Source organism: Euprymna scolopes, chromosome 1, assembly GCF_053919585.1.
Source record: "Euprymna scolopes isolate OS-2025 chromosome 1, ASM5391958v1, whole genome shotgun sequence".
Taxonomy (NCBI): domain Eukaryota; kingdom Metazoa; phylum Mollusca; class Cephalopoda; order Sepiida; family Sepiolidae; genus Euprymna; species Euprymna scolopes.
The window spans coordinates 169,772,213-169,799,312 of record NC_136482.1 but is presented as its reverse complement, the minus strand read 5'-3'; the positions used below and the strand labels follow the sequence as shown (position 1 = coordinate 169,799,312).

Here is a 27,100-nt window from a genome sequence, read left to right as displayed (position 1 = left end):
CATCCAGTAGTGAAGGAATGATTCTAATAGTTTTCCTACCAATTTCGATTATTTATAAATCTCTAAATATTTAACTATAGAGTTGCTATTTTTCACGATTACCGTAAAAACATGTTAAATGTGCAGATATTATCCCAAACGTAAAAATACATTTGTGGGGAATGATCTATCGATTTTAGTTTTACTTGTAGTTTAAAATTAATAAATATTTATTATTTTATCATTACTACCAGCAATGGAAGATTTTGCTTTAAACAAAATAACGTAAAAATGACAAGTAAAAGAATGGTTTTGATATTGGAAACAAGCACAATTTTTTTCCGATTTTGATACCAATTTTGATGCCTCCAAATGTTTTGATTTTTCCGATTCCCAATTCAACACTACTATCCAGGTTTATTCCCTATGTTCCCTTCAACAATCAGTTTAATGCTGCCAAGCTATTCTTATGCTAATTCTCCAGTGATCACGATTGTGGGGATTGACTGTGTCCATTTGGCACTGTCTACAGTCTTGTCTGATGGTTTTTTTCTAGGTCATCTTAGGCTACTTGATTTTCGTTTACCGTCTAGTTTTAGATCTCTGCAAGTGCTGATATACCTTTTGCTTCTTTCAGCGAAGACAGTTTGCTTTTACTAGAAATTCAAGTTCACAATGGCAAACAAGTAGAATGTCTGAGCTCATCTGGATCTTTACTTTGCATATCCACCTAATCCAGCGGTTCTCAACTGACCTAATCATTGCTCCCGTCATTTATCTGGAGTCAGGAAGTGAGACCACAGTGAGAACCCAACACACACAACATATGTTCCTGCCTATTTCAACTTCTGTGTAAGGGTAGCCTTCAATCTGGTATGCTAGTCCTAATCATCTCTTACATCTGAAGTCTAGATATGGTACGAGCCTACCATGCACTCTATTGCATATTTTGTGTACCAATATAATGCAGTGGTTACACTGTATTGCATTACTCCTAACCCTTTTTCTACACACAAGAATCCTTCAAAGACTGGAGTTCTAGGCCACTGACCATCACCTTTGCCTTTCCTCAAATTTTTTTTACTTCAATGCCTTTCTTCTATACGTTCAGTCATTCTTCCAGCTCATTCATTGTTTCTGCTATCATGACCAAGTCATTGGTATATAGTAGTTTATATATATTTGAATTAAGTATTGGTGATTATGTAATCTGATAGCTGTTTGGGTGCTTATAGAAAAATAATTGTAAGTAAAAATAGAATTTATCGAATTATCGAGTTTTATTCTAAGTTTTAACATTGAGGAACCCATTAAGTATGAAAAACAGTTTAACTACTGTACACTCAGTAACCCTTATCCTCGAGTGGCCTCAAGGCCTTGATAATTGGTGACCCCTATATAAAAAAAAAAACAAGTGAGATAATCCTTCATTTAAATTCACTTAAATTAAGAGTCCACCATTTTAAAAATAAAAAACTCGGAACACAGTTGTGGATGATTTTTTTATTAAAAAATACATCTAGAACATCTTCTACGGGATCAATTTTTGTAACTTTTGGAATTTATACTAATTTCGATATGATATATCAGTATGTAATAATATTTTCACCTAAAATGCGTTGGTTTAAAAGATCACCAATCTACACAAGCATCGTTTTTGTATACACGGATAGACTTTAGCATAGTAAATAACATAAGAATACGAAATATAGGCTAATTTAAGATTAATTTCTTGGCAAACACATCCATAAGTAGCTTTCAAAGTATATTTCTATGGTTGTTTTACACCAACTTATGACTAAAACAATACGATATAATATGCATAAAAACTGTTTTTCTATTGTCAACAGTAATGATAATTTCTTAAAAGTTATAAAGTGTCACCTACATTTAGATATTGTCAACAAATTTAATAAGTTACCTCTGCACCAATTTCTCTCCATGGTAACAAATTTGAATGGTGTTCAAATGGTCCAGCAAAAATAATCTTAAAAAAAAAAATAAATAAAAATAAAGATAATTGTTAGTAACAGAAGTGTACATGTATATTTTGGATCAATTTCTCTTTAGAAAAATAATAATGTCTTGATCAAACAGTAATATTAATTTTCAGGGAATCTTAAAACAATTCTGCTTGGCATCATTTCAAAACAACTTATTGCATAAAAAAATATTAATTATTTTTTTCTTCTTCTTCCAAAACAGTCAGTTATAGAAAGTTGAATCGTATACAAGAAATGCTTTTTTTTGGGGGTGGGGGGTGGGGGTGTAAAGTTAGAATTTTAATATGACTGACAAACACATCAACCATATTGTAAAGGGAAATAACTTCATAATAGGTTATAAGGGAGATAACCCTCAATCCTAACATTTTTCACAAAAAAAAAAAAAAAATCGTTTTTATTTACATTTTTATTACTTTCAAAATTATTCGTCTTGTGGCATAGTATGAACAGAGTTATTTACTTTCACCTCCTGCACAATTTATTTCAAACATATTAGAATTTGAATGTAACAAGATGTTTTAGTATTTCATATTTACAATCAAACTTACTATAACTTAATTAGTTTTAAACATAAATTTTAATGAATTCATCATAATAGGCTGCTTTGAAATAGTACCAAGTAATATTTTTTTATAATTCCACTAAATTTAATATTAACCGATCAGACATGGAAAATTGCATGAACATTTCTAAGACTTCTACACAGATCACTTTTAACAAGGTCTCTAAATGGGTCATATGTGTCGAGCTGATTGTTGACATTAAAGTTCTAAATTTTTGAGTTGAGGGACTTATATTGATCGGACTATTGTTCTCATCTTGAGTGTTATTAGTGCAACGTTTCGATCGGACTGTCCTTCGACCTTCATTAAGCATGAAGAATTACTAAGCAGACTAAACCTGGAACTAGTAATATTTGGGAGCCTCTAATTGTAGAAAAAACAAATATTGTATACAATTCTTCGGGACAAGATCAAAGTGTGGTATCTGTTCTCCGGATGCTGCACTTCTATTTCTTGTTCTCTTTCGGTGGAGGAGAGATCCTTCACGACTGAGACAATTTTTATTTTTGTACCTTTTCTCCACGTTAAAAAACGACCCTGGTGTCTAACTCTGTCCCGTGGGGAAGCATAGTAAATAGGTACAATTAAAATTTCAGTGATGGAGGGGAGATAATTCCCCTGTTGATCTTTATTAGAGTTGCCTCCCCTTTGTCAACGAATTTTTTTTTTCTTTTTCTCACAGATTCGAAACAATGACCAAAAAGTGGAGACTGACTCAGAAATTCAAAAATATCTACGGAGCCAGTAACTTTTCTGATGGTTGACCTGTTTAAGTGCAGACCCATCTTTTCTGTTGCACCATTTTAGCAAACTAATTGGAGCACAGTTATCAACAGAGTTCTCTACACTGATGTCAATAAATTCTTTATGGTCACATTTCAAAATTCCAATGAAAGTGGCAAAAATAAAAAAGCAAAAAAAAAAGAAAAGAAAAAAAATCAACTCTTTCATTTTGCTTTGTTCTGTAATATTTTACAAATCTCATTCTCAAATCAAAATTCCTAATAAGTTGTAGCTTATAGCTATTTTATTTGAACAAACAAACAGAAACCTACATGCAGAATTATTTTAAAATAAATAAAATCTGACTTTTGTGCATCTATCAATTTAATCATTTTTCTATTTTTCTTATTTAATTTAATACAAAATAATATTTTTTTTTATCTAACCTTATTCTATAAAATTTAACTTATTAACAATAACATTTTTACAATTTTACAGACAGTAACCAGAACATCATATAGTTTCTATTATTGCTAATAAGTATACTAAGATGTAATTCTTCTCATGGCCAATTTGTACATCCAAAAGTTTAGATAAAAAAAATCCACTTCTCAGTCATAAAATAGTGTCTTTGTAAAACAGTGCAGTATAGTTTGAACAGAGCACATCGAAATCAACAATAGTTGGCAATAAAGTCAGTGGTTCAATAGGATCCTACTGAATAATTATGTGAATGCAAGCAATGGTAGGGGACTATAAAATGGAGACCAGCAATGACTGGATAAAAGTTCTAAGCAATTTGGGTCTGTGGCACAGTGGATAGAGTACTTAATAAAATTCAGTTTTAAAGTTACACTCTTCTGGAGGTTGAAGATTAAATCCACAGTGCAGGCAACACTCAAATTACAATTGCAAATTGCTTAGGACTTCTACCCAGTCATGGCTGACTGAAGGAGTGCATGCTACCTCCATGGATTATATAAAGGGTTCTTTATTTATTTATTTGCAGACTGTTATCCTAATCTTCATAGTTGTTGTTTGACAACATTTCATGGCCAATTCATCTTCTGGTCTTCTTCAGTTGATAAACAGCAACAGGATAGGAATGCTGAATCTCGTAACTGAATCCCCAGTAATTACTGTCTTCCATAGTTGTTGTCTCATCACTATATTCACAATATTGAGCATCCCTTTATTAAAATAGAATCAAATATAAAATATCTATATTATTCTTATATAATACACAATGGAACGATAAATGTGTGACGCTAAATAAAACAACACTACAGCCTTGTTTGAAAACTTTTACTGAAAAAAAATCAATTCAGGTAACTTGATTATATAGTAGAGCTGACACCTATTCAATGTAGCCGCCTTCAGCCTTAATCACCATCTTGATACAGGTCCAGAACTAAGGAGCATGCTTTTTCCACAATCATCAGCAAGAGCTTGGCAAATACTCGGCCGATGGTGGCAATCAGGCTGATTTTAGTGCTGTGGGAGGTCATGTTGGTGATGTTCTTGATGTATGACCAAAGGGAGTAGTCCAGTGGGTTCAGGTTGGAGGAGGAGAGAAACTAGTAAGGGAAGGGTACAAAGTTGTACCACTCTTTCTGAAGCCAAGCCTGGGTCTCTTTGAACATGGGCCAGCACCGAGTCCTGCTGTCACATCCAGAATCTGCCAGCGGCCACCTGATTGCACCAGGGATCACCACACTCTTCAGCGCATTCAGGTACACTTTGGTATTGACTTTCAAGCTGACTTTGAACATGTGAGGTGGCATGATGTGGCCTTCACTTGAAACCACACCAAAGACCATAACCGTGGCTGGAAATTTCATTGAGCTGTGCCCTCAAGTGTTGAACCATTTGGATTTGCATTTTGAGGATGCTGGTAATGGTCCTGTTGGATGGGGGTAGAGAGCAGGAGTGGCGCATCTCCCATCTCGCTTGTTGAACATTGTTTCACCTTCAGACATGATAGAAGGCTCCTATTGCTCTCGGAATTTGTACACAACTGGCCAACTAGTAGATGGTCTGCAACAAAAAAAGAAAACCGGCTTTCATCAAACGGAAATTGAATCATCTCATCTTTTCTATGGCGGCAATTTTATCGTTCCACACTGTATATATGTTACAGAAGATCAGAATAATATTGCTGGTGTTTGTTTCAAATCCAAAGATAGGGAATCAATATATATATATATATATATATATATATATATATATATACACACACACACACACACACACATATATATACACGCATTACTTATACATACAGGGGGCTCCTTAAGATGAAGGCTGAAAATAAGTTTGTGAATCGCTGCTGTTGTTCCACTTCCAGCAAAGATAACTGCATCATGTTCACTAGCATTGGTGGCATTGCGAATGATGTCCCTGAAAATAAATATTTATGGCTTAAAGAAGATCTTTTGGTAATGTAGATCACAGCAAGTAGAAAGTAAACAACAACAAAACCAACAAAAAATGAAGTTAGGAATGTGAGTGGTTGACAAAAAAGAAAAAAAAAATCACTGGGCTTCCCATGTAATGGTTAGGGGACTAAAAGACAATAACTAAAGGTTCATAAAAATGATTTACTTGGTTCAGTTGTTAGTAATAAATAGGCCCGTGAGAACAGCATATTCTTTTCATTCTTTTGACTCTCAAGTATATATTTGACGCAGTTACACACACTTAATCAACCGAGAACCACATCAGTCTATATAAAAATAGCAATACACATGGCCGTTAAAACGCTTTGGATAATCACAGATTCCAAGGGGTTTCTGCTAAAATAGTCATATTTTAAAAACCAAAGCACTTTAAGTCTTCCAAATACCACCGTTTTGTTCAGAAATGAATATATTTTTAAATGAATGAGTAAATAATAACATACATTATATATTTTTAGAGTTTTAAGCAAATAAAGTGATAAAAAAGTGAACATCATAAAACAGCATTTTCAGTAAGATTTTGTAACGACCCCCCCCCATTTCTAAACATTCGTACCGTGTTTCTGTGAAGAATTTTTAAATGAAATTTGGAAATTAGCCAAAAGACATGTCATTTTTAATAATTTCAAGTATCCGAAATTCATTTGACCACTCGTTTTTTTGTTGTGTCAAAAAAAAAAAAAAAAAAAAAATTTCAAAATGATGAGTATTGAAAATTTTGAAAAAAATTTTCTTCCGACACTCACTATTAAATAAAACAATCTTTTTACTATGTTTATTTGTTAAAAAGATGATTGAGCAGTGTTTTCTCTAGTAGTACGTCGCAATTTAAAAACATAATATCCGAAAAAATCGTTATGAATTTGAATCAAGACTTCTGTAGTATATAGTAGATAGTAGCAGCAGCAGCGATAACATGGTGTACCTATTTACTATGCCTCCCCACGGGACAGAGTTAGACACCAGGGTCGTTTTTTAACGTGGAGAAAAGGTACAAAAATAAAAAATTGTCTCAGTTGTGAATGACTGATCCTCCACCGAAAGAGAACAAGAAATTGAAGTGCAGCATCTGAAGAACAGATACTACACTTTGATCTTGACCAAAAAACAGACATTTTGTTTTTGTTATTTTTATTTCAAATCGATTTTTTTTAATTAAAAATCTGGTTATAAAAAAAAATCTTACATGTTTAGTTAGAGCTATTTTGTTATCAACCATATAAATATTTTTAAAAATTGGGTAGTAGTAAATTTTAAAATATTTTAACAAGTGAACTATCATTGTTTTGGTTCACGTGTACGAACGGTAACACACACTTCTAATTTTCGTCCCTTAAAAAATGTTTTCAGTGAATTATTATCGAATGGAAACTAATCTACCCGATTATTAAAAAAATAAATAAAATAAAAAAAATAATCAATATTTAAATATTTGTAGGAGGTGCTCAGTTAAAAAATAAAAATGGTACGAAAAGACATGAAATGTAATTAAAAATCAAAATAACATTAATTCAAAATTTTTAACAATTTGTCAGCTTTAGCAAAAACTTGTTTCTTTTTTTATATTTAAATAGAATTTAAATACTTGATATTTTTCCAAGCATCATGTTTTCTGTTAGAGGAACGTCATTTTTTAAATAACATTTATTTTTGCCTGTCATAATTCTTGTAAAGTTCCACAATGGGTATCAAACACCCTCTTAAAAAAAAAAAAAAAAACTTGCTTAATTCTATGTCTAATCCTAGGTACGAGTGGCAAGCCTCCTCCTAAAACCTTTAGCCTTAACAATAACGCTAAGTACAAGTGGCAGAGCTCCCTACTAAACAAACTTCCTGTGAGCTCATATAAGTGTAAAAAAAAGCATAAAAAACGTTTAAAGAAAGTGCACATGATTAATCTCCCATAAAAAAATAAATTGGTCAACTGTCCTAAAACGCTAGGATAGTCTTGAAATGGTGAATTATTTTACATTTATATGAAACCAACCCCCACTCTAAATTCTAAAATTGTTTTCGTTTTGTTTCTATCAAGTCTTCAGGATGTTCACACATAATTTTCCTTAGCCCTATCATTAACCCAAAGTCAGAGTGGCAACCTCCCCACCTTCTCATAATTGCACAAAGACCCTCTTAAAACCACGCATAATCGCCTTTTAGAAAACAAACAAAAAAAAAAAAAAAACACCCAGGATTTATCTATCATAGGAAAAGGGGGGGGGTAACTGCCCTAAAACGCTTGAATGATTCAAAATGGGAAATCATTTTACATTAAATTTTAAAATAATTTTTGTTTATCTTTTATTAAAGTTTTTCAAGTTGTTCACATGCAATTGTCTATAAAGGTAGAATCACATATTTTGGAGAGGTGGTCAGATGGGGAGGGGTAGCAGAAGGTATTAATCTACAATAATACCAAAGAAATATTGCAATATATTCATTTTTAACCAATCCTAGATTTCGATTTCAGTTTTTGGCACATAAAATGCATTACAACTAAACTTTGAGTTCTTTAACTTCTTTTCTTTTAATGAATACATGGCATTTTTAAGCAATCGCAGCATATGTGCATTTACTGCAGATTATTTGGAAACCATTCATTTCTGGAGATTTTCAGTAGCATATCCAGATTCCTTGCACAAAAATACACTTATATGGCAAATTTCATTGCTTAGTATTGTGTTTTAACAAAGATATAGCATTTTTACTGAAAAAGTAGTGCAAAAAATGTGACAAAACGCATATGGTCTTAAAGAGGGGAAAATATCCAAACACGCAGGGCATAAAAATAGTCATAACTTCCTTGATTTTAATTGGATTTTAAAAATTTAAAAAGACTCTTTCTTAGCTTATCAAGCTCTTTCTATATATACCAATATTGGAATATTTTAAGCCATTTAAATTTTTTCATGTGCATTGCTAATAAAAACATAAGATATTAAGTCAAGAGTAAAAACAATGAAAAGAATATTCTGCTGTCACAGCCCTAGTAATAAATAAACAAAATAAATTTTGTATAGAATAATGAATACATCTGAAAGAATTATTAATTAGTGAAATTACACTTCAGTCAATCATGTGGGAATTGGAGCTGACATTATTATAGAAATGACAGGATTAAAGACAAAAATTGGGGCTTAAAAAAACATTGTGAAAAATTACATTGCAAAATACATTTGTATTATTGGGACTAATGTTCTTATCTTAAGTGTTATTTTCATGTTTCAGTCAATGTAACCTCTTACTTTCTTCAAGAAAATCTTGTTGAATTTTTTTATCAAACTCATGAATCTTTTTGTTGAACTCTTGGATTTGAACGGAATTTCAAACAGAAACCTTTATTTAATACACAGGGGTATCATGCTCCTGTTCTATCAGCCATGACTGAGTAGAATACTTCAAAACAAAATAATAATGAATAATTCAAAATACAAAGTGCAAATTATTTAATTTGCACTTTGTATTTTGAATGATGCCCAGACTGAGGACTGAACCTTTCAACCTCCAGAAGAATGTAACTTACAAGTGAAGTTTATCAAGTACTTTATCCACTATGCCACTGGTCTGTGGTGCAGTGGATAAAGATACACCTCAGGAAGGTCAGAGGTTAAATTGATCGAAATATTGTGCAAATAACAATAATACTAATAATAATAATACTAATTTTCTCTTCCCTGCAACCTCTTTCCCACAGAAGAAACGTTGCCAGTCTGTCTCTGCTTTATCGTTATTTTCATGGCAAGTGCTTGTCTGAGCTCCAATCTATGGTCCACCCCATTCGCCAAACTTTCATGAAAAACACTATCAATAATTTCCCCCACACTTTATCCGTGCCTAAACCTAAATGTAGATTCTACAAACAAAGCTTTTTTTTCTTAGAACTGCATGCCTATGGAACTCTCTTCCGTTTTCCTGCTTTCCAGCTGACTATAATATGGTTGTCTTCAAGTCCAACGTAAACAAGTTCTTCACGAGCTGTTCCCCTTAAGTAATCCAATTTACCAAATTTTCACTACTAACGATTACTATATTGTCTCATTGACTGCTGTACACTCATTAACCCTTATCCTCGAGTGGCCTCTGGGCCTTAATAAATGGTGATTCTTGTTAAAAAAAAAAAAAAATCACTAAAGATGAGAACAGTAGTCCAAATGATCCAAATAATAATCCTTATCTCAAAAATTCAGAAACATGATGCAAATACATATTTAAACGGAAGATTTGCCCTCTTCCCCTAAAAAAAAAAAAAAAAAACAACAACAAAAAACAAGCATAGTTGCATATGAGATAATTAGATTTACTTATAACAAACCATTAATACATAGTGTGGTATTTTTAGCCCTAATCGGACTATGCCAGCTTCATCTAAAGAAGTAAGTTTATAAGGAATATCAAATGCACAAGAACTCCTCAGCCACATGTATATCCTGATCATGGGAAGATGATAAACAATACCTAGTATTCCCAAATTGTCACTCATCTGGTACTAGCCAAGCTTAATGTCACTTAACTTTTGTGATCTAATGAGAACCAGTGTTAATGTGAGTGTGCATATTTATTCATAGATATTATTTTATAAATGTCTTCTATTAGCATTTAAGCCCGGAGTTGGCCAGGTGTTTGGAGGTGTGTATGTTGAGCCAAAAAAAAAAAAAAAAAAGATCGATTTTTTTTAACTTTAACCCCTATTATAACCTTAACATTTATTGTTTGGGGCTCAAATCAAGTTATTAAGTTAGATCCATATCCAAGGAACCTATATCTAAAATTTCAAGTGGTTAGACCCAAAATTAGGAGGAGTTTGGTAGAGTTTTCAAAGGTCAAATCGTTGAACTTTGATCCCTTAACAGCCAAATTTCTGGCCAAAAACCGATTAAAGATTTTCCCAAGTCTCAGTAGCCTGTATATCAAATTTCGAGTCTGTAGACTGAAAATTGACAGAGATATTGTGTAGGGAAATGTACACAGACAGACACACACACACTTTCACTTTCATAGATATATAGATTAGATAAGTTAATTCTTAAGTTTTCTTCACACAGGTAGAATTTACTCCAAAATATCTCTTAGCCCAGTAGATAAAAAGGTTGTAGAGTCAGAAAGTATAAGATTCGACTGGGGGGGGGGGGGGGGAGACAGACAGACAGACAGACAGACAGACAGACACACAAATTTGAGTGAACATAAGGGAAATAACTGAAAAAAAAAATCAGAGTTACTTCCCTTTACGTGAAAACCTAAAAAATGCATGTATGCTTTGATGACATTAAATTATCTAAAAGGACATTTGACCCCCAAATAATGAATCTTTTTTATTTTAGATATTGTACATCTGAAGTTAAAAAAAAATCCAACTTTGTGGGGTTTTGTTGTGCATTTTTCAACTTGTAACTGGATATACAGACATTTGCTCTTAACACAACAAATTATTAGCTTTATTATTTCTATTTCATCTGGCAATATCTGCTCTTTCTTCCTCAATTAGTGGTTCTCTTATTAGTTTACAAAATGTTGCCATATTTTTTTTGTTTTCTGGATTAAATAAAAGGTTCAGTTTAAAATTCCTTGAAGATGATAACATGTGGCAGGCCAGAGAGTACAACAGCCAAAATCTTGTGAACAATAATAACTAAGTTGAATATAATAGTCTGAAACATGTAAAAAAAAGAAAACAAAAAAAAAGCTTATCTCAGAAATATTGTTAAAATATTTGATATTATTTAAAAAAGAAATTAATGCATATGATCAGCACGATTAATACGAATAAAAGACTTCAAAGCAAAATTGTTTTTATTTACTTACCTAGCTTCATGCCTATATAGTGTTGTTTGTAATGATGTCACGCTTGTCGTTGTGTGGGTGTTGCCATAGTCTGGCAAGACTTGCTCCCGTACATAATCTTCTATGAAGGATAAAGCCCTGAAAATATTTATAAAATATTCCAGAAAAATATTTAAAAACTTAAAATAAATTAAAAAAAAAAAAGAGGAAGAAAGGGAAATAAGGAGAAAGAGAAAGACAGAAAGATGAAGTAAAAAGAAAATTAGAAAGAGAAAGGAGAGATAGAAAAGGAACTTAAACTATTGGCAGACTCCATTTTTGTTTTAAAGGCCGTAACTTCCGATCTAATTCATCCAGTCAAAACTAACCTATACACGTTACATTGTAAAACCCTTTATTGTCTAATCACATAGATTACGTTTGACTCACAACTTAGGTGATAGACATTTTTGACAATTGTTGTCTAGTCTTCAATTTAAGTTTGGCACAGTATTCAGCTATCACATATTTTAGTTCAGAATGTAGATTGTTTTTTAATTTTTAGTATCAATAGCTATTCTTTTTTTCTTTTCGTAAGGGGTGGGGTGACAAAAAAATAGACAACCACTCAATTTGTATTTTCCTGTATATAATATTTTGATTGCAGAAATTCCCCCCTGTACCAAATTACTGTAGGTTTGCAATAAAAGATACCACATACAAATTTATTATATCTATAGTATTACCCACCATCTTATGTAACCTTTTAACGCCATTACATACACATTTACTAGTGCTATTAAAATGCTACATTACATCTGTGGAGAACAACCATGACAGCAATATAAAAGGAAGAAGACTGTACTTTACTCTCTCTAAATTTAGTCCTATTCTGCATTTTTCTATTACAGTGCTATTACACTATTCGTAACTAGATGATTGCATACATATATACATAGCATACTCTTTCTGACTTACAAATCAAAATTAATAACTTCTCCCCGACAATATTCCAGCATTTGCGATTGGCTGAAACCAACCATTCTCATATTCCAGAATGAACCGATTTGATATGTAAACGAAAACTTCTAATCGTTGAAAAAAAAAAAAAAAAAAAACATAGCGGTGCCATCCGCAATAGACACCACCGCTAAAACAATAACACTATTTACAGATTTTTTTTCCACTCAGAAACCGACCTTCGCATATTGCTAAACTCATTTAACGCAACAGACATTCACAGGTAGCAGCTTACATAATGACCATCGGATTTTCATACATCGTTTACCTACGTTAACAGGACACCCTAGCAATCGCTAAAAAGACAATAACGTCTATTAACTGCTCATAAACACACTTACCTACTGATAGCCTTATTCCATGGGACTAATGTGCACAAATAAAATAATTTCAATACACACACACCCTTAGGGATTCTCGAAGCAAACTTAGACACATCTACGGTTTTGAATTGACAACACAAAAAATTCTGTTTACATTTGGAAGGAGAAAGGGTGTTGTGCCCCCCACCCCCAAATGTAAACAGAATTTTTGTTAAACATTAAACGGTTTTTCTGCTCGCTTAATGTCGGTGTGTTACTTACGGAAAAATGGATAATTAAACTGCAGAAGCACCTGTTAAAAACTACACGTCCTATAATTGATTACCCCCCCCCCCCACACACACACACTAAAAAAAAAGACAACAAACAAAAAAAAAACAACAAAATACAAAAGTATGTTTTTGTTAACCGTTTGTGAAAAATTTCGATGCTTGTAGCTTATAATTTAATTTTTATTTATAGAGAGAAAGTTACATTTTCAAGACCCTAACAAATTTATAAACTATAAATAATAAATGACCTATCTCATGTGAACTGTCCCATATCACTTTAGCCACAATTATTAACCATCTAAAAGCATTGCTACACTACCCCTACTCCTTCAAGTTGTTATACTCAATTAACCAAATAATTCTGATTTCATAAAGAAATTTACTTTATATTCTCTACTAGTCAGCATATAAGAAAGTTTTGTGACATTCATGGGGTAAACAGCAAAGTCGAAAACAATTATGATAAAAAGAAAAGTATAAAATAATCAAAAGAAAAAGAAAAAAATATAAAATAATTACGAGAAAAAGAAAAAGTATAAAATAATCTGTATATATATATATATATATATATATATATATATATAGAAAAGTGTGTGTCTGAGCGTGTACATTTCCCTATGCAATAACTCTGTCAATTTTTAATCTACAGACTGGAAATTTGATATACAGGGTACTGAGATTTGGGAAAATCGATGTGATCGGTTTTTGGCCAGAAATTTGGCGAATAAGGGGTCAAAGTTCAACGATTTGACCTTTGAGAACTCTACCAAACTCCTCCAACAATTTTGGGTCTATGCACTTGAAATTTTAGATATAGGTTCTTTGGACATGGATCTAAGTTAATAACTTGATTTGAGCCCAAAACAATAAATGTTAAGGGGTCAAAGCTAAAAAAAAAAAAATTGACCTCTGCGGTCTCTTCCAAATTACTCAGACAATTTCTGGTCTAAATATTTGAAATTTTACATAAAGGGTATTCAGAAATAGGGCAAGCTTTTTCATCAGTTTGGGTCGAAAATTTTTAGTTACCAATATATGTATGTATGTATGTATGTATGTATGTATGCATGTCTGCCTTAAACTTTTAATAGAGGCGACGGATTTTACCAAGATCAGTATCGTTTTAAAGTTCGACCTTTCATACGACAAATATCGAAAAATTGGCTAAAAACATTAATATCTTCCCCTTAAACTAGACACTTTTCTACGGGGGGAGGGCACTTTTTTCGCCGATATTTTTTAAAGTTATCCTTTCCTTTAGATTGTCTAGCCTTAATTTTAAAAAATGTCGCTTCCAGTTTGGCGGTGGTCGTAACAGCATAAACGTTAGGTTTTACCGCATACTTTTCCTCCTTTGCGGTACGGGTTCAAGCCTGCCTTCCTACTACCACTTTTTTTTTTTTTTTTTTGCTCAACATACACATCCAAACACCTGGGCAACGCCGGGCTAAAATGCTAGTTAAGAGAAAAGGAAAAAGTATGAAATAATTATGAGAAAAAGAAAAAAAAACTATGAAATAATTATGAGAAAAAGAAAAAAAAGTATGAAATAATTATGAGAAAAAGAAAAAAAGTATGAAATAATTATGAGAAAAAGAAAAAAAAGTATGAAATAATTATGAGAAAAAGAAAAAACTATGAAATAATTATGAGAAAAAGAAAAAAAAACTATGAAATAATTATGAGAAAAAGAAAAAAAAACTATGAAATAATTATGAGAAAAAGAAAAAAAAACTATGAAATAATTATGAGAAAAAGAAAAAAAAGTACGAAATAATTATGAGAAAAAGATAAAAAAGTACGAAATAATTATGAGAAAAAGAAAAAAACTATGAAATAATTATGAGAAAAAGAAAAAAAAACTATGAAATAATTATGAGAAAAAGAAAAAAAAGTATGAAATAATTATGAGAAAAAGAAAAAAAAGTATGAAATAATTATGAGAAAAAGAAAAAAAGTATGAAATAATTATGAGAAAAAGAAAAAAAGTATGAAATAATTATGAGAAAAAGAAAAAACTATGAAATAATTATGAGAAAAAGAAAAAAAAAACTATGAAATAATTATGAGAAAAAGAAAAAAAAACTATGAAATAATTATGAGAAAAAGAAAAAAAAACTATGAAATAATTATGAGAAAAAGAAAAAAAAGTACGAAATAATTATGAGAAAAAGATAAAAAAGTACGAAATAATTATGAGAAAAAGAAAAAAACTGAAATAATTATGAGAAAAAGAAAAAAGTATGAAATAATTATGAGAAAAAGAAAAAAGTATGAAATAATTATGAGAAAAAGAAAAAAGTATGAAATAATTATGAGAAAAAGAAAAAAGTATGAAATAATTATGAGAAAAAGAAAAAAAAACTATGAAATAATTATGAGAAAAAGAAAAAAAAGTATGAAATAATTATGAGAAAAAGAAAAAAAAGTATAAAATAATTATGAGAAAAAAAAAAGTATGAAATAATTATGAGAAAAAGAAAAAAAAGTATGAAATAATTATGAGAAAAAGAAAAAAAAACTATGAAATAATTATGAGAAAAAGAAAAAAAAGTATAAAATAATTATGAGAAAAAGAAAAAAAAATATAAAATAATTATGAGAAAAAGAAAAAAAAAGTATGAAATAATTATGAGAAAAAGAAAAAAAAGTATGAAATAATTATGAGAAAAAGAAAAAAAGTATGAAATAATTATGAGAAAAAGAAAAAAAAACTATGAAATAGTTATGAGAAAAAGAAAAAAACTATGAAATAATTATGAGAAAAAGAAAAAAAAAGTGTAAAATAATTATGAGAAAAAGAAAAAAAAGTATGAAATAATTATGAGAAAAAGAAAAAAAAGTATGAAATAATTATGAGAAAAAGAAAAAAAAACTATGAAATAATTATGAAAAAAAGAAAAAAAAACTATGAAAAAATTATGAGAAAAAGAAAAAAAAAGTATAAAATAATTATGAGAAAAAGAAAAAAAAAGTATGAAATAATTATGAGAAAAAGAAAAAAAAAGTATAAAATAATTATGAGAAAAAGAAAAAAAGTATGAAATAATTATGAGAAAAAGAAAAAAAAACTATGAAATAATTATGAGAAAAAGAAAAAAAAGTATGAAATAATTATGAGAAAAAGAAAAAAAAAGTATAAAATAATTATGAGAAAAAGAAAAAAAAGTATGAAATAATTATGAGAAAAAGAAAAAAAAGTATGAAATAATTATGAGAAAAAGAAAAAAAAGTATGAAATAATTATGAGAAAAAGAAAAAAAAAACTATGAAGTAATTATGAGAAAAAGAAAAAAAAAGTATGAAATAATTATGAGAAAAAGAAAAAAAAAGTATGAAATAATTATGAGAAAAAGAAAAAAAGTATAAAATAATTATGAGAAAAAGAAATAAAAATTATTAAATAATTATGAGAAAAAAAAGTATTAAATAATTATGAGAATAAGAAAAAAAAGTATGAAATAATTATGAGAAAAAGAAAAAAAAAGTATGAAATAATTATGAGAAAAAGAAAAAAAAAGTATGAAATAATTATGAGAAAAAGAAAAAAAAAATTATTAAATAATTATGAGAAAAAGAAAAAAAATTATTAAATAATTATGAGAAAAAGAAAAAAAAGTATGAAATAATTATGAGAAAAAGAAAAAAAAGTATGAAATAATTATGAGAAAAAGAAAAAAAAAAGTATGAAATAATTATGAGAAAAAGAAAAAAAGTATGAAATAATTATGAGAAAAAAAAAGTATGAAATAATTATGAGAAAAACTATAAGATGATTATAAAAAATAAAAAATATAAAATAATTATGAGAAAAAGAAAAAACTTATTAACTAACCTTCCTGATGCAATATAATCCAAGTAAAGCACTGTAAATAAAAAAAATATAAGCTTACATCTTTCAAATTTCACACGCAAAAGTTTTATTGTAAAATTACATTCAATTTATTGGACAACTTACATTACTTTATGGTCCCACTAGCAGGGAGACCTGACATTGTCCGGGATTGAATGAGGATCAACAAATGTTTTACACTTCCAATTAAACTCTGTGAAATCGCCCATTTTTCAATCAAATCGATTGATTGCCTGCTCTAGACGGGAACCCACTGTGGTGCACTGGGAGGAAGCTTCACATGCCTCCCCACAGTGATTTAGTCCATAATATATTGTTTTTTACATTGCATTTGCAGAGAAGCTACTGTTGGTTTTATAAAATTATGTTTGTATTATGCTGTGAATCAAAGTTTAAAATGCAAAAGTCAAGTTAAATTGTGCTCTAAACAGAAACATTCATTTCGAATATGCATCTGACTTATAAAAGAACCTACTGTTGATTTAATATGCCGTTGATATAATATGTCGTTGATATAATATTTCCGATTGTGCAGTGATAAAACTTCTGAAACGCACTTGTGATGTTAGGCTGTAAACTTTGGTCAAAATCAAACTGTTGCATCTTTAATCAGATTTTTTTGATTATCAATACTTATTGGGGGCATCTATATCCAAGAACACTCCCAGATACATACAGTACATTTGTGTGAAATTTAATTTAAAAAAAAAATGACCCACACACAAAGTGCTTTTTATATATAAAGTAGATTATTGGAATTTTTGTACAAATTCATTCCCTCCTTTTCTTTTTTAATTTAATACATTTGTGCATCTCTTATTAGTCTACGGTAATGGTTTGAACTTGCACTCAGGGTCAAAAACAAGACTGTTGCAAAATTTGCTTTTGCATCAGAAGTCACCCGGAAATGATCGAAAGGAAACCCGATAATGAGATGAGCAGATATTGTGCACCAACATCTCTGTAAAACTGGTCTTCACATGGACCAAACTTGTGATCAAACCAATTAAAGACAAAATTCCTTATTGTAGACCATGCTGTAGGTTATGTCATCATTATCATACAGTCCATCAGTCTGACGATGACTAGTTGGGGCCTCAGTGCTTTATCCCTCGGTGTTGGCGTAGTCTCACTCCATCACTACAGGACTTTCCACCTTGGCTCCAAACTTGCTTGCGCAGTTTAGGTGCAGTATCTGTTGCGCATCAGATAGACACCCTCTTAACCTCCAATACTCATGTCCAGTGGAGCGAACCCGTGACGACTGGCAGCAGAGGAGGCTGCAGCTTCTGGCCGAAAGTAATCTCAGTGAGGTAAACAGTCGCCCTATCGTGTCCGCTACTACGCCTTTTCTCTCTGGATGAGATTCTATAGCCTTTTAAGGAAAACTGCAAGGCAGCAGTAGGATTTTGCCGTGATAAAGCCCACCAGGCAGTGGTGTTTGATTTTTGGGTTGGTTCCCCTAGTTTTTGCCCAACCAAGGGCACCCACAAGACAATGGGTAGGGGTTGGTAGTGTTCACACATCGGTGGGCCCCTACTATTTCGAGATCTCCTACAAGTTTAGCCTGGGGCCACAAGGCACCCAGTTACTGTGTTATGATTAACGTATAAGAAAAAGAATAAAGGACTTTAAATCTAGATCCAACTTCAGCAATTTAACAGCACCAGAAATTTAACAGCACCAGAAATTTAACAGCACCAAAAATTTAACAGCACACAAAATTTTAACAGCATCAAAATTTTAACAGCACCAAAAATTTAACAGCACCAAAAATTTAACAGCACCAAAAATTTAACAGCACCAGAAATTTAACAGCACCAGAAATTTAACAGCACCAGAAATTTAACAGCACCAAAAATTTAACAGCACCAGAAATTTAACAGCACCAGAAATTTAACAGCACCAGAAATTTAACAGCACCAAAAATTTAACAGCACCAAAAATTTAACAGCACACAAAATTTTAACAGCATCAAAATTTTAACAGCACCAAAAATTTAACAGCACCAAAAATTTAACAGCACCAGAAATTTAACAGCACCAGAAATTTAACAGCACCAAAAATTTAACAGCACCAGAAATTTAACAGCACCAGAAATTTAACAGCACCAGAAATTTAACAGCACCAAAAATTTAACAGCACCAGAAATTTAACAGCACCAAAAATTTAACAGCACCAAAAATTTAACAGCACCAAAATTTTAATAGCACCAAAAATTTAACAGCACCAGAAATTTAACAGCACCAGAAATTTAACAGCACCAGAAATTTAACAGCACCAAAAATTTAACAGCACCAAAAATTTAACAGCACCAGAAATTTAACAGCACCAGAAATTTAACAGCACCAAAAATTTAACAGCACCAAAAATTTAACAGCACCAAAAATTTAACAGCACCAGAAATTTAACAGCACCAAAAATTTAACAGCACCAGAAATTTAACAGCACCAAAAATTTAACAGCACCAGAAATTTAACAGCACCAGAAATTTAACAGCACCAAAAATTTAACAGCACCAAAAATTTAACAGCACCAGAAATGTAACAGCACCAGAAATTTAACAGCACCAGAAATTTAACAGCACCAGAAATTTAACAGCACCAAAAATTTAACAGCACCAAAAATTTAACAGCACCAAAAATTTAACAGCACCAGAAATTTAACAGCACCAAAAATTTAACAGCACCAGAAATTTAACAGCACCAGAAATTTAACAGCACCAGAAATTTAACAGCACCAAAAATTTAACAGCACCAAAAATTTAACAGCACCAAAAATTTAACAGCACCAGAAATTTAACAGCACCAGAAATTTAACAGGTTATGGTCACCAGACAAATCAGCTTCATTTCAGTGGAGATAAATATTTTCAGCTTTGGGAGTAATGTCAAAACCCTGCCAAAACAAATTTCACGCTAAATAATTTAGGTGACTAAAATAAGATTTAACCCCTAAAATAATAAAGTAAAGATCCGTTTCACATGTTCAGAATGAAAATCATCATAGCTTTCAAAAATCTGTTAAATGTATCCCGTTGCCTCCTCACGAGGGTAGAGTTGGAGAAAATTTATCTCCCCACAAAAGGGTACTCTGGATTGAATTAAAATTAACTCAGTCTATGAGTTTTCCTTCACTGACTGAGGACAAAAAATATGAAATATAGTATCAGAACAGATGCTACACTTTACTCCCAAGCAAAAGTGTTGCTATTACTAACCAGCAGAGCATTACCATTACCAACCAAGGGAAGCGTCTATCAGACATGTGTATACAGTGTGATGTATGCAAGAGAAACCTGGTCTGTGAGGGTTGAGGACATTCGTTGCATGAAGAGAAATGCTATGAGAATGACATGATGGATGTGTTATGTGAATTTTAAAAACAGGCTTAGATCTGATGACTTGATAGGAAGATTAAATTTGGATAATATAGGGAGATGTGTGCAGAAGTTCAGAACAAGAAACTTGGATGGTATAGCCATGTTGAAAAAAAATGGATGCGAGTTCTTGGGTGAGTAAATATAGAACAGTTGAGGTAGCAGGGTCAGTTCAGAGGGGAAGGCAAAAGTAAACAGAAAATGATAAAAAATGCTTTTCCTTTCTATTCGCCAGTTTAAATGCTTCAAAATTACATTCAAATTTAAAAACTGTCTTGATAGGAAACAATCAACACATTTTAATGAATAGCTACAAACATGTCTGGCTGAACACGTGTTTAATGCACCTACTCATAGTCAGAAATTGAGTTTGAGGCTCTTAAAACTGATGAAAATAAAGTAATTCATTAAATGAAAAATTTATAAACCAGGGTCAAGTATTAAGGTTCATTTGCGTTCCAAAAGTGACAGAAAATAACCTGGGTACTACTAGCACCCCTGTCGTATCAAATTCATAAGAAACGAACATTGAAATAAATATCAAAATAACACATTAATACATCTAAATCACATAAAAAATAAACTAATTATAAATATTAATTTTTAAATTATGATCCTAAGTAGCAAAGTTTCTTTCCTAGAACTGTACGTCTGTGGAACACAATACCGCGGGATTGCTTCTCAGCTGACTATAACATGGTTATTTTCAAGTCTAATGCAAACAAATAAGTTCTTGTTGAGCCGACCTGTTTAATAATTATAATTGGTACTCCATGCAGAGAGTGATCCGTGCTGAAATAATAACGTTATTATTTAAAAAGCCATTCTTAACATGGGGAGGGAAGGGTGTTTTGTACCTATTCTGTACTTTAACCTTACAATTGAAAAAAAAAAATCATAAAACTTTAATTAAACGTGGAAATACGATTTAAAAAATGGATCACTCTCTGCATTAGCACCGGTTAAAGTATAGGTACAAAACACCTTTCCCTCCCCATGTTAAGAATAGCTTTTTATATAATAACGTTATTAGTTCAGCACGGATCAATAAGTGCACTAGTACCCGCATGATTTTTGTTATGATTTTATCTGTTTTTTTTTTTTGTTGTTTTTTTTTAATGGTATTTTTATGCCGGAGTTTATGAAATTATTAACAGGAAAATTGGTGAAAGTCAAAATGAAATCGCGCTATTTTTAAATATTATTTTCAAGCTTAATTAAAGTTTTACGATATCTGCGTTATTTTTTTATTTAAAAATAAAACTTTCAAGTAACTTTTTTTTTTGGCCGGATTTAACAAAAAAAAAAAAAAAAAAAAATGAAAGCAAAACAAAAATTTAGTGTTTATGCACTTATGTTACCGTTACCTGTTCTTATTAAATTGTTAGGTGAAAGTACCCGCACTATTTTGAAATAGTATTTTCAAGTTTAATTAAAGTTTTACGATACCCGTTTTTATTTAAACAAAACAAAAATTTGGTGTCAGCGCGGATTCCATTTTGACTTTCACCAATTTTCCTGTTAATAATTACGTAAACTAAACTCCGGCAAGAAAATATCCATCCAAAAACAAAACAAACAAAAAAATAACAGATAAAATCATAACAAAAATCATGCGCAAATTTCAAGCCAAAATAAATAAAACAAACTAGGTCAGTCAGTCAGTCACACGCAAAAATTCTTTCCTTGTAAAAATAATGAATTCTCCCTCAATCGAACAACGTTCAACATCGGAGCCGATGCGTATTTCGCTAGTAGGTAGCACTCGTGTACGTCGGCCAAAAATAGTGTGGTACAATAGGTGCATAAGCACCTAGAGTAGTATCTGTTCAGATGCTGGCAGCACTACCACTACTCCACTAGGCTTTTCTGGTCTCGGTTAATGGAGAAATCCTTCATGACTGATACAGTTTTTATTTTTTGTTATTCACTAGAGTGCCCCTTTTGGGGGAGCTGATTTCCTCACCTATATTAAAAATCGACCTCATGTCTAACTCTGCCCTCATGGGGCGGCAAGTAAACAAACAAACAAAAAAAAAAGGTAAATTTTTACGACGTGCCCCAGCGTATTATAAACACTTCAACTCCCCATGTTAAGAACGGTTTTCGGAATAAACACCCCCTAACCTCGAAAGCCATTCTTAACATGGGGTGTTGGGGGGTTATTCCGAAAGCCGTTCTTAACATGGGGTGGTTTGGAGGGTGTTTATACTACGCTGGCTGGGGCAAGTCGTAAAAAAAATACCCAAGTCTTTGTTATTTTATTATTTACTTCTAATTTCCATATCACGCAACTTATTTTGTCAGGAGGCGAAAATGTAATCAGCTAAAATCTAATAACAATAACATAACAATCAAACCTTTTCTTAATCCGTATGGTCCAGAGAATGTATTTGAATCAAGATTATCGCGTATGTATTTCAAGATTTCGGAGTTTTGGGTTTCTATAGGCATGGTGATGTGATGTGCGTCGATAAAGATCTTAAGTTCGGTGAAACTGATAAAATGTCCCTTATGTAAAAAGAAATAAAGAAAAATAGAAAAATAATGCGGATTTTTTTTTTTTTTTTTTTTTTTTTTTTAAATAACTTTTGTAAGTACTTTTTCTTTAGATTTTTAATGTTTGTATTTCTGGATTTTATTTTAATTTTTGAAATTTTAATAAAAAAACATTAATTTTAATGACGAAACTGGGTTAATTAATTAATTAATTAATTAACATCTTGATTAATTAATAAGTTAAGCTAAAATTGTCATTTATTTTATGTTCATATTAACAATAAAAATTATTTTAATTTCTTTTATTATTATTAATGATTATTGCGTGGTTTGTTTTGGAATTATAATAAAACCTTTTATAATATTATTGATAAACCGTTTAACGCAAATATTGTGGCCCTTCGCTGCTTCCGTATAATTGAAAGTCAGCCTCGGTTTGGTTACTTCCTGTTTACAATAGTAATGGCTACGCGTAGAATCCTGAACTGATCGCGTTCGATGAAAGTGATTCAATAACAAAGATGTCTAACGCTGTTTGCTCTCATTGCGGCTGCAGCGATATAGATTATGATCCGGCTCGAGGAGATGCTGTTTGTACCAATTGTGGATCGGTATTAGATGACCAAATTATCGTCTCGGAAATACAGTTTGCCGAACATGCGGGCGGTGGTTCGTCAATTATCGGCCAGTTTGTGTCGGCTGATGAAACCCGTGGGCATTCTATGGGTGGAAATTTTCACATTGGAGTCGGTAAGGAATCCAGGGCTATTACATTCGAGAACGGACGACGAAAAATTCAACAACTCGGCGCACAACTCCATCTCAATCAACATTGTATGGACACAGCAGTCAACTTCTACAAGATGGCCGTTGTGAAACGTCTCACACGTGGTAGAAAATCTTCGCACGTTACCGCTGCCTGTTTATATTTAGTTTGTCGGACGGAAGCCACCCCACACATGCTTTTAGACTTCAGCGACATCCTCCAGACGAACGTTTATGTTTTAGGTAAAGTTTATAGCCAACTTGCACGCGAACTCTGCATTCTCGCTCCGGCGATCGACCCGTGTTTATATATCGCTCGTTTCGCTCATAAGTTACAGCTGGGAGAAAAAGAGCACGACGTTTCGATGACGGCGATGAGACTTGTTCAGCGTATGAAAAGAGATTGGATGCACATGGGGCGTCGCCCATCCGGACTTTGTGGTGCAGCTCTATTAGTGGCTTGTAGGGTGCACAGTTTTAACCGAACTGTTAAAAATCTGCTCCGGGTTGTGAAGGTATGCGAATCGACAATCCGGAAGCGACTGACAGAGTTTGAGGAGACACCTTCCAGCCAGCTTACAATCGATGAATTTTCCAAGATCGATCTTGAACAAGAAATGGACCCCCCTTCATTTAGTGCTGGCAATAAGAAACGTAAGGGCAAACTGGGACCTAAACTTGATGATAGCCCCAAATTGAATGAACTGACACATGAAGTCACTAGCATACAACGTGAGATTGAAAAAGCACTCGAAGCAAGGAAACCCAGAGGTATATATGCTGCATATGCAAAAATGCCAGTATGCGCTAACGAGAGTGATACATCAGAAGCTCCTAGTATTCATGATCTCAGCTCGGAGCCGTCGGATGACATTACCTCAAAAAAAAAAGATGTTATTCCCATCGCAGTTAATCAGGATAACAGCAACAATACCTCACAAAATGTCGAGAATGAGTTATGTAACTTAGTTTTACCAGAGCTTAATTTAAAAGGACCAGCACCGACTTCTGCAAGTCTTGGAATCCGAGATTGTATTACGGAATGTCTTACTGAAAATGTAGACGAGACATCGGAAGGTGATGGTGAGTTGGATTTAACAGGTATTGATGACAACGAGTTGGAGAGGTTCATTCTTAATGAGAATGAAGTGCGCATCAAAACGAAGATTTGGATGGCTGCAAACGCAGACTATCTTCAAGAACAAAAAGAAAAAGAAGAACGCGAAGCGAAAGAGAAAGAAGAAGCGGCTTCGAAGCCGGAAAAAAAGAAAAAGAAAACCCACAAGCGTAAGTCTCACGTACAAGCTAGCACGGCTGGTGAAGCAATTCGGACTATGCTACAAGAGAAAAAAATTTCGAGTAAAATCAATTATGAAGTTCTCAAAGACTTATGCCAGCCACAGGATAAACAATCTTCAACACCTAGCACGCCTTCAGTCCAGGCGTCGAAAACAGAGAGCTTGGGTATGTTACGGCTAAAACGGCCGGGCATCGTGAGCCAACCTAAGCTTGTAACTGAAGAAGAACCCTGTGAAAAGAAACCGAGGCTTCAGTCGGTGTCTAATTCAGAGGTTGTCATAGAGTCGGGCCCTGTCCAATATGAAAGTGGTCCGGTTCAGTATATTGATGATGGAGAACTGGAAGAGGATGAGGAAGAAGTTGAGCATCTTAGCGCTGCCCAGCTTATGGGACATGGCCAACAACCGCTCTATGGTGAATATGATGACCCTTATGATGCATACGACTAAATTAATTTATATGTCGACATCTTACCTCTTCCTTTATGATGCAGAAGTGGGGTGAGTGCGTTGCGTAGCTAGTCTAATAGATACTGATGCAGACCATGGAATTGGTAAATCGATTTCAAATACAGTCAGTTCTGTTATGTTTAATTACGCAGTAATAATGCCATTGGGGAAAGGTATAAACCCCCATTTCCCTCGCTAGCTATGGATGAATAACATTTTGCCTTTAATGAAGTGTTTACAATAGATATCGGATTTTGGCGTTAACATCCGAAAAGATTGATATGCCAAATCAAATCTTTAAGTACAGTTTCTTATTGAATGCATAATAATGACGATAAGTTCACATCATGTCAATCTGTAGTGCATTATTTAATCAAAATTTACCACATTTTTTTTTTTTCTCTTTTTTTCTGAAAAATCTGTATAAAATTGAAATCATGTTATCATTCCAAATATCATTATTTGAAGGCTTTCATCTGAAATATTAGTCATTGATCAAAATGTAAACTAATTCACACACACACACACACATATATATATATATAGTAATTCAATAATTTAAAAAATTTATGACATGAAATGGTTTAATTTCAAATCAAAAGATTTTTATTACTCTATGTAAGACAAAGAATACATTGATATATTATAACTCCTATAGGATTTTGATGTCCACCATTTCTTCAGAGGAAAAAAATATTAACAAATAATTATAATGGTTAACCGTTTCACGTCATAAATTAAAAAATTTATTGAATTACTAAAATTTGATTTATTTGCTTTATCTTATATATTGAGCAATTTTTATTTAGATGCGATCGTCCTTATAGAATATTACTGCCAATAATATTTTGTAAGACCTATAATCACAGGTTTCCATACCAGTTGATTTGTTGGATAACTTTATTCTGAAGTGTATGTGTGTGTGTATATATATATATATATATATATATATATATGTACCACCCCGTCTCCGCGTGGAAGTTGTTGTTGTTGTTCTCCTCTGGTCGAGTGGTCAGCGTTGATCGTCTTTGGCGTTGACTCGTCGACAATCGTCCACCGGTTTGCCTTCGCCGTCCACAACGCAGGCGCCAGACAGCTCGAGTTCCTCCAGTGAAGTGACCATACACTGCCCCACCCCACGTTGTGTTTCTTTAAGTGATAAGGCAGCGACGTCTCACCCCTGCAAGGAAAAGGTTAAACACACGGACGACCGGAGACGCTGGCACACTTGTAAAATAAAACAGAACACTGTTTTCTATATGTAGATAATAAAAATCTTTATCCTGTTTCCAATGTTCAAATAACTGCACAGTCAAACGAAGGGAGTGAGTGTCTAACTGGTAATATGGCGACTTCGCTGGGTTCCGATCTCAGGGCAGCTTATCTTCGGGAATGATCGGCAACGATTAGGATGGTAAATTCGTTTTCTCAATCTAACCGACCGGGAGGCTGGCTGACCAGTTTGAAAGTGCACGCAGATCCGAAAAACAGTTTGTTTAAATAAGAAAACCCTGCCTGGCAATTCCTTTCAGATATCATTTTCTTGCCAAATTACATTACTCAGGGCTCTTATCGTATAGATCTGCTTAGGTAACCAAAACTCTCGGTACGGAGGGGAATTCCCTCTTAATGGTTATTTACGTCATAACCCTAGGGGCGGTCCCCTCACCTCCAACTACCGTGAAGTCGATCCTCTTACTATCACCGGTGGCGTATGCTAGGGGCTGGTCCTGGTTCTCCAACCACCTTGGAATT

At 32.5% G+C, this 27,100-nt stretch overlaps 2 protein-coding genes across 3 annotated transcripts in view; one reads left to right on the top strand and one right to left on the bottom strand.

The window, feature by feature from the left end:
* Positions 1–22,849, bottom strand: part of LOC145277128 (uncharacterized) — a 91,989-nt gene extending 69,140 nt beyond the window's left edge. The window contains exons 1-5 of one of the 2 annotated variants that reach the window (XM_080128771.1): positions 22,694–22,849; positions 16,938–16,968; positions 11,530–11,646; positions 5,554–5,671; positions 1,901–1,966 (exon numbers count right to left, since the gene is read on the bottom strand). In XM_080128771.1, coding sequence (XP_079984897.1) covers positions 1,901–1,966; positions 5,554–5,671; positions 11,530–11,646; positions 16,938–16,968; positions 22,694–22,787 — 426 coding nt within the window. In that variant the 5' untranslated portion in view covers positions 22,788–22,849. Of the gene's footprint in view, positions 1–1,867; positions 1,967–5,553; positions 5,672–11,529; positions 11,647–16,937; positions 16,969–22,693 lie in introns of both variants that reach the window. The other variant, XM_080128772.1, reaches the window with a different exon arrangement.
* A 422-nt stretch (positions 22,850–23,271) lies between these two features.
* LOC145277154 (transcription factor IIIB 90 kDa subunit-like) lies at positions 23,272–25,818 on the top strand. The gene has a single exon (XM_080128773.1). It carries the CDS (start codon positions 23,354–23,356, stop codon positions 25,343–25,345), a length of 1,992 nt encoding a protein of 663 aa, XP_079984899.1. The 5' UTR covers positions 23,272–23,353; the 3' UTR covers positions 25,346–25,818.
* Positions 25,819–27,100: the final 1,282 nt, after the last annotated feature.